This window comes from Alosa alosa, chromosome 24 (assembly GCF_017589495.1).
Source record: "Alosa alosa isolate M-15738 ecotype Scorff River chromosome 24, AALO_Geno_1.1, whole genome shotgun sequence".
Taxonomy (NCBI): Eukaryota; Metazoa; Chordata; class Actinopteri; order Clupeiformes; family Clupeidae; genus Alosa; species Alosa alosa.
In genome coordinates, this window is record NC_063212.1 from 8,788,635 (window position 1) to 8,806,134 (window position 17,500).

Below are 17,500 nucleotides of genomic sequence, written 5' to 3' on the forward strand. Positions count from 1 at the left end.
CCTGATGCAGTTTGGGAGGTAAAGGAGGGGACTCTGCTGAAATCTCTCCCCAGCCTTTGGCACCTTTCCTGGGGACCCTTTGATTAGGGCTTGGCCTGTCCTCAGAAAGCTCCAGGACCACTGGCTCCCTGCCTGCCTCCCAGGCCTCCCTCCCCCCCCAAACAAAGCCAGGTCCAGGCCGGGCTAGGAGAGGTGTGGCGTGTGTGTGTGTCTGCCTCCCAGGCGTGAGGGAGGAGGGAGGGAGCCAAAATCTCATCAAATTCAATCTGCATTAAAATGAGATCAGGCCTGTCACTAGACGATGATTTAATAGAGCTTAAGGGATGACTGCACTTAGAGAAAACACACAGAGAATGAGTGTGTGTCTGTGTGTCTGACAGAGAGGGGAGAGGATAGGGATGAAAATTACTGTCCTGACTAGTCGGCGGTGTTTCTTGCTTACACATATGGCCTTGAACTTTTAGACCAAACTGTCAGCGTCAACATCAAGATGTTCAGCTCTATGTGATCTGCCACCGTTATAGGACATCAAATAAGGGGCTGGAGTCAGGACAAAAAAATATCAATTGCAGTTCCAGGATCAGTTTTAGTCTAAGAGTTGGATTATCGGGTGCGAATCTGAGTGCATACCAGTCGTCTGTAGGCCTCTCTTCTCGGGAGGGATATAAAAGCATCTCAGTTTGTGCCAAGTGCTTGACCTCTGACCTCAGGAAATGAAAGTGCTGAAAGGGGCGCAGGCGAGTTTACGTCCCTCTGCAGGACAGCGACACACTGTGTGGCTTAGTTATGGGCTCCTAGAGTTACACACACACACCTTTGTTTGTAATGGGGTGCTTATGCACACAAACGGCACAGACATGCATACACTTCTCTAGCCAGACACAGACACACACACACACACACACACACACACACACACACACACACACACACACACATGCACACACACATGCACATGCACGCACACACATAAACACACTGCATGGCATACGTCTAGAGACACATAGAGGTACAAACACAAGTCATGAAATATGCCCCTTTAAAAAACACACAAACACTTGTCATGAAAGGGTGGTATTGTTAAGTTGATGGAGGGATTTGCCTGCCCCCATGTAGAGGTAGTGTGTGTGTGATGGATAGACCTAGAATGAAAGTTACATAATTAGGAAATGGATGTTGTGTGTGGAGACCGTGAGATTGGTGCTGGTGTGAGACCTCGCTGCTCTCCCTGCTCTCCTAGCACAGAAATTGACAATAAAGCAGACTTTGAACACACACACACACACACACACACAGACACAGACACATTAGACACCACAGTACAGTCCACCGCACATGCTTACACACACACACACACACACACACAGACACCTAATAGCACAGTCCATCAGAGCAACATAAGCTGTTTACCACACACACACACACACACACACACACACATAGACACCTATCAGCACAGTCTGACCGCATACCACACACACACACACACACACACACACACACACACACACACACACACACACACACACACAGACAATCTAATGAAAGGAAATTGATAAATAAAGGACTTAATCACACACACACACACACACACACACACAGACACCCAATAGCACAGTCCACCGCACAACACAAGCCACACACACACACACACACATTACCTAATAGTACAGTTCACTGCATAAATACAAGCTAGCACACACACACATATATATACACATATTATTACCTAATAGTATAGTCCATCAGATAACATAAGTTACATATACACACACATACACACATAGGATAATTTATTACTTATAGCTGGATAAGAAGTAGATTAGAAATATATATATATACATACATAATATTAATATTAGACATAGACTATTATATTAATAATATATTATATATATATACATATATATATATATATACACATATATATATATACACACATATATAATATATATAATAGTATAGTCTACCTTATAACCTAAGCATACATACGCATACATACACACACACACACACATATAGACACACAGATACCTAATAGTATGGCATGTCTACCGTATAAATACAAGCTACACACACACATACACACACACAAACACATACATACATATATATATCCAGTAGTACATGGTTCATCAGACAAATATGCACACACACGCACACATACACACACACACACACACAGATACTATTATAACATATACACACACACACACACAGACAATTTCCATAGTATAGTCATCAGATAACATAAGCTATATATATATATACACACACACACACATATATATTACACATACATATATACACACATAATAGACACCTAATAGTATAGTCTTAATTTCTATACAAGCTATACACACACATAGATAATTTAATAGTACAGTTCACTGTATATATATAGATAATTTAATAGTAATAAACAATGACACACATATACACATATATATACATAGGACAATTTAATAGTATAGTCTAATAATACATACATACATACCTAATAGTATAAACATACACACACACACACATAGACACCTAATAGCACACACAGACACCTAGTATATTCAATGATAACACACATAATACCTAATAGTACAGTCTAACGTGACAATATATATATACACACATACACACACACACATACCCAATAGTACAGTTCACTGATATATATATATAATATATATACATATATATATATATATATAATAAAATTATATTATATATACATACACATATAGATAGTATAGTCCACTTATTAACATACATAATACACACACATATTAATAATAGTATAGTCTATCAGAGCAACATAAATATATATATATATATATATATATATTCTATTAATAATAGAAATTGATAATAATAGATTTTAAACACACATATACATACACACAGACATACAGGGACACCTATAGTACAGTCTTAATGACAAATATGCTACATACACACATACATACACACACACACACATACATATTACACACACACAGACACTAATAGTACAGTTCACTGTGACAACACAAGCTACGCATATATACATACACATATACACATACACACACACACACACAGAGAATATATATTTAATAGTATAGTCTACTTATAACATAAGCTACACACACACACACACACACATACATATATATATTTATATATATCTATAATATATATATACATACACGTATATATATATATATATATATATATATATTATTAGACATTTATTAGCATAGTCTACTGTGACACATAAGCTATACACACACACACACACATATAGATACCTATAATAGTATTAGTTCATCAGACAATACATGTTACATAGACATATATATACATACATATACATACAGACACCTAATAATACAGTTCACTGCAAATACAAGCTACACACACACACACACAGACACCTAATAGTACAGTTCATCAGAGATAAATATTAAGCTATACACAAATATTACACACACACACACACACACACAGACACTCTATTAGCATAGTTCACTGTGACAATACAAGGCTATACACATACACACACACACACACACACACACATACATATATATATACCTAATAGTATTAGTTCACTGCATAACATAAGCTATATATATTACACATATATATATACACTTAAATAGTACAGTTCATCAAGATATCATAAGCTACACACATATACACACACACACACACACACACATGGATATCATTATATTAGTTCATCAGATAATACATACACACACACAGATACCTAGTGAGTACAGTCTACTGTGAGCAATATATACACACACAGACACCCACAGTACAGTTCACCGTATAACACACAGACACCTAATAGCAGTCAATGCAGACAACACACACACACACACAGACACCTAATAGCACAGTCCACCGCACAACACAAGCCACACACACACACACACACACACAGAGAGATACCTAATAGTACAGTTCAACGACAACATACACACAGACACCTAATAGCACAGTTCAACAAATATGTTGGCCACACATAGGGCTGCCATGCACAGACACCCAATAGCACAGTCCAACGCACAACACACACACACACACACACACAGACACCCAATAGCACAGTCCAACGCACAACACACACACACACACACACACACACACACACACACACAGACACCCAATAGCACAGTCCAACGCACAACACACACACACACACACACACACACACACACACACACACAGACACCAATAGCACAGTCCAACGCACAACACACACACACACACACACACACACACACACACACACACACACAGACACCAAGAGCTCTAACGCACACACAAGCCATTGGCTTGGCCACAGGGTGTGTGAGAAACTAAAATAACACTGGATTAGGGCTCATAGTATGGCTAACTTAGTGACGTTGTTTATGCATACTCACAGTCATTCACAGTCAGTCAGTCAGTCAGTGTGTGTGTGTGTGTGTGTGTGTGTGTGTGTGTGTGTGTGTGTGTGTGTACTCATAGTCAGTCAGGTGAGTGTGTGAGTATTGTTGCTTGAGGGAGTTGAGCAGGGCCGTGTGCCTATAGGTGGGGCTCAGCCGTACGCAGCCCAGATAACCATGTCAAGATGTGAAGGGTGGAAGGTAGGAAATGAAAGAAAAAACATCTTTGGCTGGTGTTTCACCTGGAGTCACTTTAACACAGACACACACACACACACATTACGCACACAGCTGGGCGAGTGGTCTTGGCCATTTCTAGTGCATGTGTGAGGAGGGAGAGGTTGAGTCTCAGGTTTCGTGTGTCTGTAAGAAATTCACCAAATTTAATGTATGCACTTTGTCTGTGTGTGTGTGTGTGTGTGTGTGTGTGTGTGTGTGTGTGTGTGTGTGTGTGTGTGTCTGTTTGCCTGGGCTAATGATTTTTAAAGAGTTGTTTTCTCTCCAGGCTGCTGATCTTGGAGATATTGATCTGCAACGACTCCAACTGGGAGGAATGAGAGGTGTGTGTCTGCACGCAGTGTGTGTGTGTGTGTGTGTGTGTGTGTGTGTGTGTATGTGTGTCTGTGTCTGTGTGTTTGTGCATATGTCTGTACATTGATGTACACATCTGCCATTATTCACAGCATGTGTCTGCTGCGGCCACAGCTTGAGGCTCACAAAGAAAAGTGAACATTTGCCAAACTTGTAAAAACAGGATTTCAAAGAATATGTGTGTGTGTGTGTGTGTGTGTGTGTGTGTGTGTGTGTGTGTGTGTGTGTGTGTGTGTGTGTGTGACAGCTTGTTCCTCTAGAAAGTCCCTATAGTTTTTGAAGGGCTTTGCTGGAACAACACACAAGCCCTGCTAACCACCATTACTTCCTATTTGCTCATTTGCAATCTGCGGTGAATGTTTCATTTTCCGTTCGATCAGCTACTACCTCATTTTGCTCTCTCACACAACACACTCATTAATTTTTTTTCTTTGTTTTCTCTCTTCCCACCTCCCCTGACCCTTTATCCCTCTCTGTTTCTATCTCTCTCTCTCTCTCTCTCTCTTCCTTTCTCTCCTTCTCTGTCTTTCTCTTTCACAGAGTATAAGGTAAGCTGTTACCAGAAGAGTGGACCCATGCCTGTGAGATAGTTTGAGATGATGTGGATGTTGGATGGATATAGAAAGCTGGCGATGGTGTTGGTGTTGAAGCAGATATGGATGCTGATGTAATTTTGGATCAGGATGATGATGATGTCGATGATGATGATGATGATGATGTTGATGATGATGATGAATATTGAGCTGCCATGTTGGACCGGTGTGTCCCTCTCCCTTGCTGCCTCTGGGTGATGTGTTCAGGTTTACCCGTATGAAGTGCTGGCCGTCACCCACCGGGTCCGAGCGAAGCTACCGCGGGATGTGGACCGCACCAGACTGGAGGTGGGTGTGCTGTCTTATTCCTTCACCCTCCTCCACCCCTCAATCCTCGCTCTGGGTGGTCTCCTCTCACACTCTCAGTGGTCTCACCCTCACTCTCAGTGGTCTCCACCCTCCTCTCACTGGTCTCAGTGGTCACCCCTCCTCAGTGGTCTCACCCGCCTCACTCACCTCAGTGGGATCTCCACCCTCACCCTCACTCTCAGTGGTCTTACTCTCAGTGGTCTCACTCTCAGTGGTCTCACTCTCACTCTCTCTTACTCTCACTCTCAGTTGTCCGAGTGTAAACAGCAGCCGAGGTGGCTGTTCCTGGATCAGCTTTTCACTCTGTACTCTTTACATTCTTTCTGCTCATTACACTTAAAAAAGCCTCTCACCCCCAGTTCTCTCTCTCTCTCTCTCTCTCTCTCTCAGTTTCTCTGTGATTTCTTCCTTCTCTCTCTCCTCTCTCTCTCTCCTCTCTCTCTCTCTCTCTCTTTTTTGTTTATTTCCATGATCCCCAGGTTTATTATTTTCTTTCCACAGTAGACCTAGTAGCTTGTATATCTGGGTCAGTGAATTGGAGAAGTCAGAGACTGTGTGTGTGTGTGTGTGTGTGTGTGTGTGTGTGTGTGTGTGTGTGTGTGTGCGCGTGTGCGTGTGTGTTCATCTGTGTGTGTGTGTATGTATGCAGCCTTGGCAAGTGTTCCCTGTGCATTAGTAGTGCATGTCTGAGTCCATCACACCTCACATGCTCCTAATGTGGCGCTGGCCTGGTGTGGGGGTTATCTGCTCAAGCTCATCTGGACTTATGAGGTGCTGATATGACTCTGGCTTGAGTTTCTCGTGTGTGTGTGTGTGCATGCACATGTGTATGTGTGTTCGGTCGTGTGTACATGTGTGCATAAGTGTGTGTGTGTGTGTGTGTACTGTATGTGTGTGTGTGTGTGCATGGGTGTATGTGTGTGTGTGTACAGTATATGTGCGTGTGGCACGCCGTGTGTGTGTGTGTGTGTGTGTGTGTGTGTGTGTGTGTGTGTGTGTGTGTGTGTGTGTGTTTGTTGATGCACATGTGTGTGTGTGTGTGTGTGTGTGTGTGTGTGTGTGTGTGTGTGTGTGTGTGTGTGTGTGTGTGTGTGTGTGTGTGTGTGTGTGTGTGTGTAGTGTGTGTGTGTGTGTGTGTATGTGTGTGTGTGTGTGCAGTCGTGTGTGTGTGTGTGTGTGTGTGTGTGTGTGTCTATGTGTGCTCACTCATGCCTCAAGTGTTTGCCGGAGTTTTTTGTTTTGGTTAGAGAATCCAAATAGATCATCTGCAGGGGTGTGTGCCTTGGTGTATGACAGACTCTACTCATGTTTTATTCCAAATTGGATACGCAGTCATTGTCCCGGGAGAGGAAAATAGAACATCCAGGCAGTTTAAAAAAGGGCTCCTTTCAGCATTTTCCCCTCTCTCTGGAGCCCCAGCTCTCTCGGAGAGCTGCTCCGCTGACACACAACTGCACCTCCATAAATAACCATTTGGACAAACCTGGAGTGGAATTCTCTAAAACCCAGCATGAGCTCACACCCATAAAGCTTGTGTGTGTGTGTGTGTGTGTGTGTGGCTCTTCCACTGTTTGTATGTGGGTGTGAGTGGGCAATTCCTGCATATGTGTCTTTTAATCTAATCTAATTAAAAATGTGTCTGTGTGGGGTTTGTGAATTATAGTGATTGTGTGCGTGCACTGTGTGTCCACACCAACATAATGAATTTCTGATTGTCTGTATATACTGTATGTGTGTAGGCACACGTGTGTGTGTGTGTGTGTAAAAGGCGATGTAACAAAGAAAACAGACTATTATGCCAGAGAGTTTATCCTTTTTGATGGCATGCATCACAGAGACGTCATGCTTGCCATTAGGTTGCCGTTAAGTTGTTTGCCTAAATTATGTGGGCTGCAGTGACTTATGCTGATGAGGTTTGGTGTTAGCCAAGAAAACACTACAATGAGAAGCAGAGGCAACAGAGACTGCCGACGTTCAGCTGAGTTAGCTGAGTCACTGATGCAAGGGAGGCAGTGATGGGGAGACAGAATTAATCACAGTTCAGGGATGGTCCTCATGTGGCCCTTTACTGCAGCAAAGTAGTGGCTGGCAAGGAGCGACGAGAGGCTGGCTGGCGGGTCATCGCCCTTGCCCGCTCAATCTTTTGCTTTACACTTACATCATACCGATATGCACGACACTTTTTGGTTTGCTTACCACTTACTGACTTCTCGCAAAATCATTCGCTGATAAACCAACATTATATTTAAAACATTAAGTTCAGTGTGGTCTCCCATATGTCATCTCTACTTTGAGCCAAGTGGTCCTGACAGTGTGTCTGTGTGTCTGTATGTGTGCGTGTGTCGCAGTGTGTGTGTGTGTGTGTGTGTGTGTGTGTGTGTGTGTGTGTGTGTGTGTGTGTGTGTGTGTGTGTGTCTGAGTGTGCATGTGTCTATATAGGACATGCATTCATAGCCTTTATCAGATGTGCATTTGTGTGCATTGAGTCAAAATGATAGATCCCAATTCCTTGTGTGTAGAGGAACTTAACTTAAAGTGATTGTTGTGTGTGTGTGTGTATGTGCGTGTGTGTGCCTGCGTGTGTACCTGCGTGTGTGTGTGTGTGTGTGTCTGAGCGTGCATGTGTCTATATAGGACATGCATTCATGGCCTTTATCAGATTTCTATAAAGTGGGAGCAGATGCGTGAGTTGGAATCCTGCATTGCGAGGTGACTGCTTTGCTATGGAGACGGCAGATTGTGAGTCAGTGATATGGGATGTTGTAGGCTATTGCTATTTACATGTCTCCATGGAGATGCTGTTTGGATGGGTCATCTGTTTCACTACTGGAGGGCCCAGGAATCAGTTACGAGTCCTCAATGAAGTTCAACTCTTGCCCTGGCTGGTTGTCTTACCTAAAGACTGTTGCCTGTCACAGATATAAACATTTTGGGAGAATCATCTTAAGTTCTGTCATTTTGTTATTTTCTTCTATTATCAATGCCATACAATGGCACCACTAGCCTGGTTAGCACCAGAACTTATCTAAATTGAAATTGAGATTGGGTCTGAACAAGGTATATTCACCTCCCATTTCCAAGGGACGTCACCGATGGACGCCAATCAAAATGCCTCTGGACGCAATTGGATAAACCCAAAACCAATCAGACCAATGAAGGAGATGACATATGCACAGCAACGGAAAAAAAACATCTCAACAAACGCAAATTGCTTCAATGTCATGTTAAGCCCGCCTACACAGTTGGAAATTGGAAATGGGAGTGAATGGTCTCTTTGCTAGAGGGATCTGCAGAGCAAATTCAAATTTGCCAAAGGGTCGTCTGGGTTCTGCCAGGTTATGGCGCCACCTGTACCATGGTCAGACTTGAGATGTCATCCCATTTCTGTCAGCCTGCTAAGCAACGTGTTGGAGAGATGCTATGCATTCAGAAATACATATAAACATATGCCCACATACATTTGCTTCTTGACTGATTGATTGATCGGTTGATTGATTGATTGATTGATTGATTGATTGATTGGTTTGTTTTGTTGATTGATTGATTGATTGATTGGTTGATTTGTTGATCATTTTAGAGGCACCTATCCCCAGAGGACTTCTACCACGTGTTTGGCATGACCATCGAGCAATTTGACCGCATGGCCCTGTGGAAGAAGAACGACATGAAGAAGAAAGCACGACTCTTCTGAAACGCGACGCTGCAAAGAAGAGTGAAGAACCCTCTCTCTCTCTTTCTCTCTCTCCCTCTCTATCTCTCTCTCTTTTTCTCTTATCACCTCTCGCTTCCTCTGCGTGTCCTAGTCATTTGTCCCTGCGAGGTGTGGAGTGGGACACCTCGTTTTGAAGGGCGCCACCGTACTGCTGAACACCTGACATCATACCGTCTCCATCTGAGGGCAGGCAGAGGCAACAAAAGCTGGACTCTACTACAGCACGACTCTTATGTCACTCTAGCGTTACTCCTATGTTACTCTAGTGTTACTCGAGTCCTACACTGTCTGAATGTTACCCTGGCAACAAGGGAGAGAGCAGCATAGCTCTTCTCAATGAAGCGTTCCATTTACTTTTCTTTTTTTTGTCTTTGTTTGTTTTTGTGTTTCTTCACTGTTTTTTTTTTCTTTCTCTTTTTACTTTGTTGGAGTCTACTATCCACATTTCTGAGCCTCTTACATAAGGGGTATCTAACACTATGTGCTCTCTCTCTCTCTCTCTGTTTGATTTATACCCAGCTCAAGGCTACCTTAGCTCTCCCAAAACTGAAAAAATAAGAGCTTTAGCTAATCCAACACAGACCTCTTTCTCTTTCTGTCTTTGATGTCTTTCCACACTCGTGTTTTCTAACTCTTTTTCCATCCAAAATATACTCATCTCTCTTTGAAAAACTCACCTTCAGTTTTTCCACCGATAGAGTTCAGAAATGAGAACTTATAGTCCTATAGGAACCTTATGACCTAATGAGAACTATTCCTAAAGGGATATTATGACCTAAGGGCCCTTTTGCAGGTGTGCTCCCTCTGTAAGTAACATTTATTGCAATGATATATGGGTTTTTCTGACTCATCAGTTGTCTAAAATGTCAATGCTTCCAGGATGGGCGTGACAGAAGGGGATGCCGATTGGTCCCAAAACGCTTGTGGGTATCCAATCAGAGAGGCCAAATGGAAACAGTTACAAGGGACCTTGAATCTAGTGATGGGTTTTGACATTTAGCTGCTCTGATCACCTAGCTTCAAGAAGTAGCTACGTCAGCAGCACTACCATTGCTCCTTGAGCAAATTTTCTATTGAAAAGTGAACGAGATCACAAATTCAGCTTTCAGCTGGCCCATAGTTTCAACGTTCAACTGGCCAGAAGTTTTAGATGAAACCCACAAACCCTAACCCTAACCCCACCACCACCACCATCCACCCCCACACCCCTTGTGCCCCCATTCACTTGTTACTCTGCAGAAAGTGTGAGGAGCAATACCACTCCTGCTATTGTTCATGAAGCCCCTGCTCCGGTGTGCCAGCTTCCATCACCAGGTTCAGGGCTCTCACTGTGTCCCTCCACCACCTGACTAGTGCATCCTCAGCGCTAGTGCATCCTCAGCGCTAGTGCCTCTGCAGCACTATCTCTTTGCATGCTCTCATTGCCAAAGACCAGGTTAGCATCAGCCAACCAGTGCTTGGCCAGGGCCACGTGCTTACCCAAAACTTTCTTTGAACGAGAAGCCTCCTCAAGAAAGCACCTTATTCTAGATTCTTCTATTTCTGTCTGCTGTCCTCATCGCGAGTTTGATTTGCCAACAGTGGGGAAAAAAAGATGCGAGTTTGTGTTTTATTTCTAATTTAAGCTGATTGTCCTTGCTGTGAGTGATTTTTAAAACTAGCGGAGCCTGGTATCTGTTAGCTCATTGTAACCTGCTGAAGATACAGATGAGTTATAAAGTTAGCAAAGGGAGGTGGAGAGATTGTTTAACGTTTAAGGCCTTAAAAAAAATAACATTTTCCTGTTTCCACATACCCAGTTATGAACCCATATTTTGGGTTGTGAAGATGCGGAGGTCAAATGCCATTTATTCAGCTATCATATGCGATGACACTTTACTTGGAAGTCACACACACATATACCCCCCCCCCAACACACACACACATACACATGTGTACACACAATACAAACGTTTGAATGCTATACCCAGCAGATACCCCTGGATTATTTGTCTACTGTTTTTCACTGCATTGACTTTCTCCATTTCCCCCTACTGTTGATAGAACCATGACATGATGTAGCTTAGACAACCTACTCAGAGCATCATACAATTTTACTTATTTGTTGAGTTCTGCACAAAACCTTAGAGATTTGTTTATATTGTATGACAATACATAGCATGGGTTTCAGGGGTTTGAAAATGTATTATACTTTTCTCTCTGATAAAGAGATGAAGTGTATGTATATACATGTTAGTCTGGTATGCAACTGCAAGCATCCAGAGGCACAATGCTGTGAACCTGTGCAGTTGGCCATATCATACCAGTCATCTCTCTGAATCACTCCTGGGGTAAAAATACTGAATGATTGTATCACCAACTTCATTATCCCAGTGGATTGCACTGAGTGTTTTAGTTCACGTGTGTGTGTGTGTGTGTGTGTGTGTGTGTGTGTGTGTGTGTGTGTGTGTGTGTGTGTGTGTGTGTGCGTCTGTGCATGCTTCTCTATTAAAATTCTGGCAGGAAAAAGCTGGGTCTGTTTTTGTTATGAGACATTTAACTGAAATGCCTGCACACTCGGCATACAGTGTTGTAAGTCCCAAATCCTCAAATCAATACACCTATTATGGAGACATATTGGCAATGCCCCCTGCCCTCCTTAACTGTGCTAACTAGCCATGTAAGATATCTGTTCTTTCCCAGCTTGTGTCCTGATTTGAAACCAAATTAGGCAGTTTGAACTGTTTTTTTATACCTTGTAAAAACACGTGTCCTGCTTTGCCAACAGTGGACTTGTCTATATATGTATGTCATGCATATGTGTATGCCAAATCAAACATCGAGAAAACAAGGTTCCTCGAAGAGCTGTGGAAGTGACATATCAGATGGTAACTCTGCAGGCTGTTTCAACATTGTAAGACAGGTGTGTGTGTGTGTGTGTGTAGGAAAGGGAGATATATAGAGAGGGGGAGAGAGATGTAGGGAGAGGTATATCACTGTTATAATATTATCAGAGCGTTATTAAAATGGAGGGGGAATCCAGTTGCATAGTGTGAGAAAGGCCTTCCTGCATACAGGCGTCATGGTGGGTTGCTTGTGTGGACTGTATTAGTCTTATTTGAACAGCTGTGGAAACAGGGGTGTGTGTGTGCGAGTGCTTGAGAGTGGGAGAAAACTGATGTTTCTGTCCAATTTTATATTTGTATGTGTGTGTGTTGTGTGTGTTTTAAGCAAAGCAGGGCCACAGTTACAGACTCAGCTCCCCTGTTGCTGACCACAGATCAGGCCAGATAAGCCGACCTCCGAGTGCAGGAAACACCAGAGCTGTTGCCCAACTAGTTTCCTTTTATCCCTTTAACAAACACAGCATCCACCCACACACACACATACACACACACACTCACATATGCAGACTCATTCACATACACACACACATATGCAGACTCATTCACACACACACACATAGGCCTACAAATACACATGACCATACACCAAGACCACTTGCCAGAGGAATAATAATAAAAAAAAATCCATTGTAATCGGTTTTATTTTCAGTTCACTTGCTCTCTGGTCATCCCCTTGTAAATGTGTTTCTTGTCAAAACTGTACCATTGCGCCACAGGATATTTATTTTTGTTTTACTTGTCAGCGACTGAAAAATAAACAAACATGCTCAAGTCAAGTGGTCTTTGTGACAGGGTTCGGAATTGGCAGAGTTTGCTTGTAAGTGAAGGCAACAAGCCAGACCACACATATAAGACATAATAACCAACAAAAATGTAAGAATGCAATGTGTTTTGTGTCTTTGGAATGGCTCTGTTTCACCAAATACATTTTTTTATTTTATTTAATGTTCTAATATATAAATATTTTTTTCTCTCTTTTACAAATGCGTCTTTGTGTTGCAACAGACACTTCGAATGATATACAGTTACTAGTGCTTAACAAATCTGAATTGCCAATTGACTACAGTTCTAACCATTGTTTTCACTGTTTTGAGTTGTGTATGCAAACTAACAACTGTGTTCCCTACAGGACGCAACTCTTGGTCAGTGCTGTGATTTGATGTGACTGTCGCTCGCCAGAAATTATAAATATGACTATAAAGGGTTAACATATAATGCTGTTACTAAAAAGCCTTTTCTTTGGCTATCAATTCCTTCCTTTATTCGCTTCGCTGGTTTGCAATAAATACTGATGTCCATCTTTAAATAAATGTTTCATTCAATTAGGTTTCTTGTCCCAGTTTTGTTCTTATCTAGCACCTACACTTCTCTTTTATACTGAAAATAAACATTGAATGAGACAACACAGGAAATTGGATTTTGTGGTGTCTTAAGGCAAACACTTTGTTTGATCTTGTCTGTACTGTAATTACATAAAAACAGGCAATCAGACGAGACCATCTATAAATTTGCAACTCCCTTGGAAGTTCAGGAGGGTTTTCCTTGTGCTCTAGGCATCCTGACAGATAATGAACCCGCCCTTCACCGCGCACCATTGGCTTATGGCTAGTCATAACAATTGGCTGATATGCTGATCTCATTGTCAGTCTCGGCTGCATTTGACAGCTTGCTTGCCTGAGCGTGGTGGTCCACAGATAGGACCGCTCGGACAGAGAACCAAGCCCCCGTGTACAAGGGAACTCTATTGTCACTGAGCGGAAGATTTTAGGCGTTAGGTACACACCCTGGATTAAAGCAGAATGGAGAAGAACAAAAAAGGTAAGCATCAAAATATTATTTTATTATACCGGGCATCTGTCACAAACAAACAAACTTTAGCGTCGTTGCCGTTTAATTGTACTTTGCAGCGTTGTAGACTATGACCTTTACACTGTGTGGGGAACAATATTGTTAATGTTTTCAAGGTATCAGTAGCCTATAATGTTACGTATGTCTATTGCTTCAGAGTCAACCGACAAGAAGGTGTAAGAGGAAGATGCTCATAGCACATTGTCCTTCAGTATGCTCTCTATTGTTCTTTACGTTGATTTAAATCATGGAATTTAGACTGCATCACTTACAACAATAACTTATTTGTGTTAATAATAAACCAGGCAACGTTGGTCGCTACAATTTTGGGTATAGATAAGTAACCTACCCCATATGAGCGCACAAAAGAAACCACGAGGACGCCGTGATTAATAGATTCTAACTGGCTAGATGATGATCTCAGGCCCTCGTGGGGCGAGTACCAGAAGGAGGAGGGGCGGGGAGTTGTGTCTGCGCGCGACTCCACCGATCGCTCGCGGCACAGCAGCAACAGCAGGAGTCTCGTGGTGCAACACCCGGTGGGATCAGCTGGCGTCCTGAGCAGCCGAGCCCCCCTCATGCCTCCGGATGAAAGAAGGGAGGGAGTGGCTGAGCGAGATCCCGAGAGGAGAAAGAAGGGGGATGTTGGTTGGTTGGCAGAAACGGGCCGCTCAATGATTCAGAACAAATCCAATTAATCAAATACAATGGCACGGGATGGCGCTTATTAACGGCGGACGACTGTGAAGTTTTGGATTAGTGCATTATGTTCTTGAGGCGAATTTTAATCGGATGAAATATGACTCGTTGGTGGTTGGCCACAACAAACGTCCACAATAGAGACCCATGATACTTACTGGCTGTATGGCATATACTCACAGACCAAATTTAGGCTGTTTCAACTTGATTGCCTTTTTTGAGGAACTGCACTATAGCCTATTAAGTGAAGTGGCTCAAAGCCAAAACCATGTCTTTGTTTCAAGTCCTTTGTTTATCCTCACATCCACTCCTCAGGAGATTATGTAAGCCTGTTTGTGCTTTCCTTATTGTATTCTGTTTTGAACATGTAATACCAGTAGACTAATTTAACCAGTTTAGACCCTAGAGTCCAAACTGTCCATTCAACAACAGACAATGGGGAGGAGAGGGGGTTGTTGATCGCAGGCATAAACACACACCCCTCATCCAAGAAAACACCTATTCTCTCTTACGTAGATTTGATCCAAAATATCCAAGCACAGCCTTTCATCCAGAGACAATACCCACAGCCTGTACTTGGACTCAGTTGTGAGAGCAGAGCTGGACATTTTTAACAGGCCGTTCCCAGGGCCACAGTGGGGGGAGATATGTTTTAAGTGGAGAGGCATAGGTGAACACTGGGCTTCAGTTCAGTCAGACAGAGCTGCCTTTGATCAATAGCCAGCGCATGCTGGGCTCTCACAGGGTGGTGCCCCGTCTGTTCTAGAAGGTTCCTGCAAGGCTACTGTTGGTGCTAAGAGGGTACTCTGCGTGGAAAAAAAGGTTCCTGATAGTTTCTGAATGTTTCAAATGAGGGGATTGCAAAGAACTGTGAAAGGTTTGCAGCAATTCCCTTTTGTCTTTGATACAGAGAAACGTTCAATAGAGGGTTCCCAGTAAAGCTGTTGAAGGTTCATCTAAGGCATATGTAAAAGTTTCAGCATCCACCTTTTCAGGCTAAATGTCAAACTGACAGATTCTCTGTGCCCTGCACAGCTTGTCTTGAGTATGTTTCTGATTCGTATGTTGGAGGTCATCTTGGACCTTGGACAGACCTTCCAGGTCAAGCTGTGTAATAGTGCTGCTAAAGAGACAGCTGGTTCTAGATGGATGGATGGATATTCTAGAGCTTTTTAACAGCTGAGTGAGTAAAACTTAGTAAAACACCTCTGAACTAAAAACTTTGAATATGTGAAATCACTCTGTTAAACATCCATATGTGTCCCAAAAGGATCTATTCTTTCTGTTGATTACTCTCACCCAAACACCCATCCAAAAGGGCAACTAAAGTTACAAATTGCGTCTTCTTCGAGGCCCAGAATGCACGGAATATCCCAGAAAGCATTTTGTTTGTGTGCATGAGCATCTTTTAGTGGGGAAAACTGAAGCCACTGTTTTTGAATGAGCGAGACACTCACTCGAGGAAAGCTGTCGGGTTCAGCTGGGGTCGTGGCGGTGTGGAAACAGTAAGGACTGGACGAGTCTGTGTGTTTGGTGCTGGTGTGTGTGTGTGTGTGTGTGGTGGTGTCTTGGTTTCTGGCTCGGTGCGGATGACTGATCCGCCCCCGCATTCACTCGGCTACTCCGAGGGTAGAATGGGTTGAGCCGTGACAGCAGCTAGTGTGTGTGTGTGTGTGTGTGTGTGTGTGTGTGTGTGTGTGTGTGTGTGTGTGTGTGTGTGTGTGTGGTTTTAAAGAGAGTCTTTTTACTTTGTTTTTAATTAGTTTTGATGCTGTGTGTGTATGTATGTATGTATATCTGTATGCGTGTGTGTGCGCCTATATATTTGTGAGTAAGTGTGTGTTTGTGTGTGTGTGTGTGTGTGTGTGCATGTATGTGTGTAGGTGGACTGCTGTGCGATACTCTATCCTAGTGGCCCCAACATTCCCTCTGGCAGCTGGTGCCATTATTCCAAGCATATCAATGATGTGGGCAACCATGACGTCAACACTGTTAGGCATCTGTGGCTCCATGGTGTGTGTGTGTGTGTGTGTGTGTGTGTGTGTGTGTGTGTGTGTGTGTGTGTGTGTGTATGGCAGAGTTAACCGGTAAGGCGGCATGAGTAACTTAATAGAGTCCTGATGCATAGCTCAGCAACCTGAAACTCCTAAGCTGACATGACGCAAGCCAGACCAAGACGACCAGATCTACACCAAACAGCTGGACTTGACCAAAGCCATGGAGCTTTGCAGCTGCAGCGACGGTCAAACAATCCAAAGTAATTAGCGAGCAGCAAGCTCCCCAGTGTGTCTCAGCTGCATGGTGGAGTAGATGCTGCATCCTCTGTCTGTGCTCTGGTGCTGGGGAGTCTGGATCACAACCCCTAGGACAGACTTTACAGACATGCTGTCTGTTGTCTTCCACTGAGTCAGTTCAGGTGGGGTCAAAGCTTGTGTGTGTGTGTGTGTG

General features: G+C 43.0%; 2 protein-coding genes across 13 annotated transcripts in view; both read left to right on the forward strand.

Moving 5' to 3' along the window:
- The window catches only part of ablim2 (actin binding LIM protein family, member 2), a 75,804-nt gene extending 65,512 nt beyond the window's left edge, over positions 1-10,292 (forward strand). For all 12 annotated transcript variants that reach the window (XM_048236261.1, XM_048236262.1, XM_048236264.1 and 9 more), the window contains 4 exons: positions 4,921-4,975; positions 5,547-5,554; positions 5,807-5,887; positions 9,486-10,292. In XM_048236261.1, the coding sequence (XP_048092218.1) occupies positions 4,921-4,975; positions 5,547-5,554; positions 5,807-5,887; positions 9,486-9,599 (258 nt within the window). In that variant the 3' untranslated portion in view covers positions 9,600-10,292. The remainder of the gene's footprint in view (positions 1-4,920; positions 4,976-5,546; positions 5,555-5,806; positions 5,888-9,485) is intronic.
- A 3,805-nt stretch (positions 10,293-14,097) lies between these two features.
- Positions 14,098-17,500, forward strand: part of afap1 (actin filament associated protein 1) — a 79,108-nt gene continuing 75,705 nt past the window's right edge. Inside the window, exon 1 of the mRNA XM_048236211.1 lies at positions 14,098-14,323. Within this exon, the coding sequence (XP_048092168.1) occupies positions 14,305-14,323 (19 nt within the window). The 5' untranslated portion in view covers positions 14,098-14,304. The remainder of the gene's footprint in view (positions 14,324-17,500) is intronic.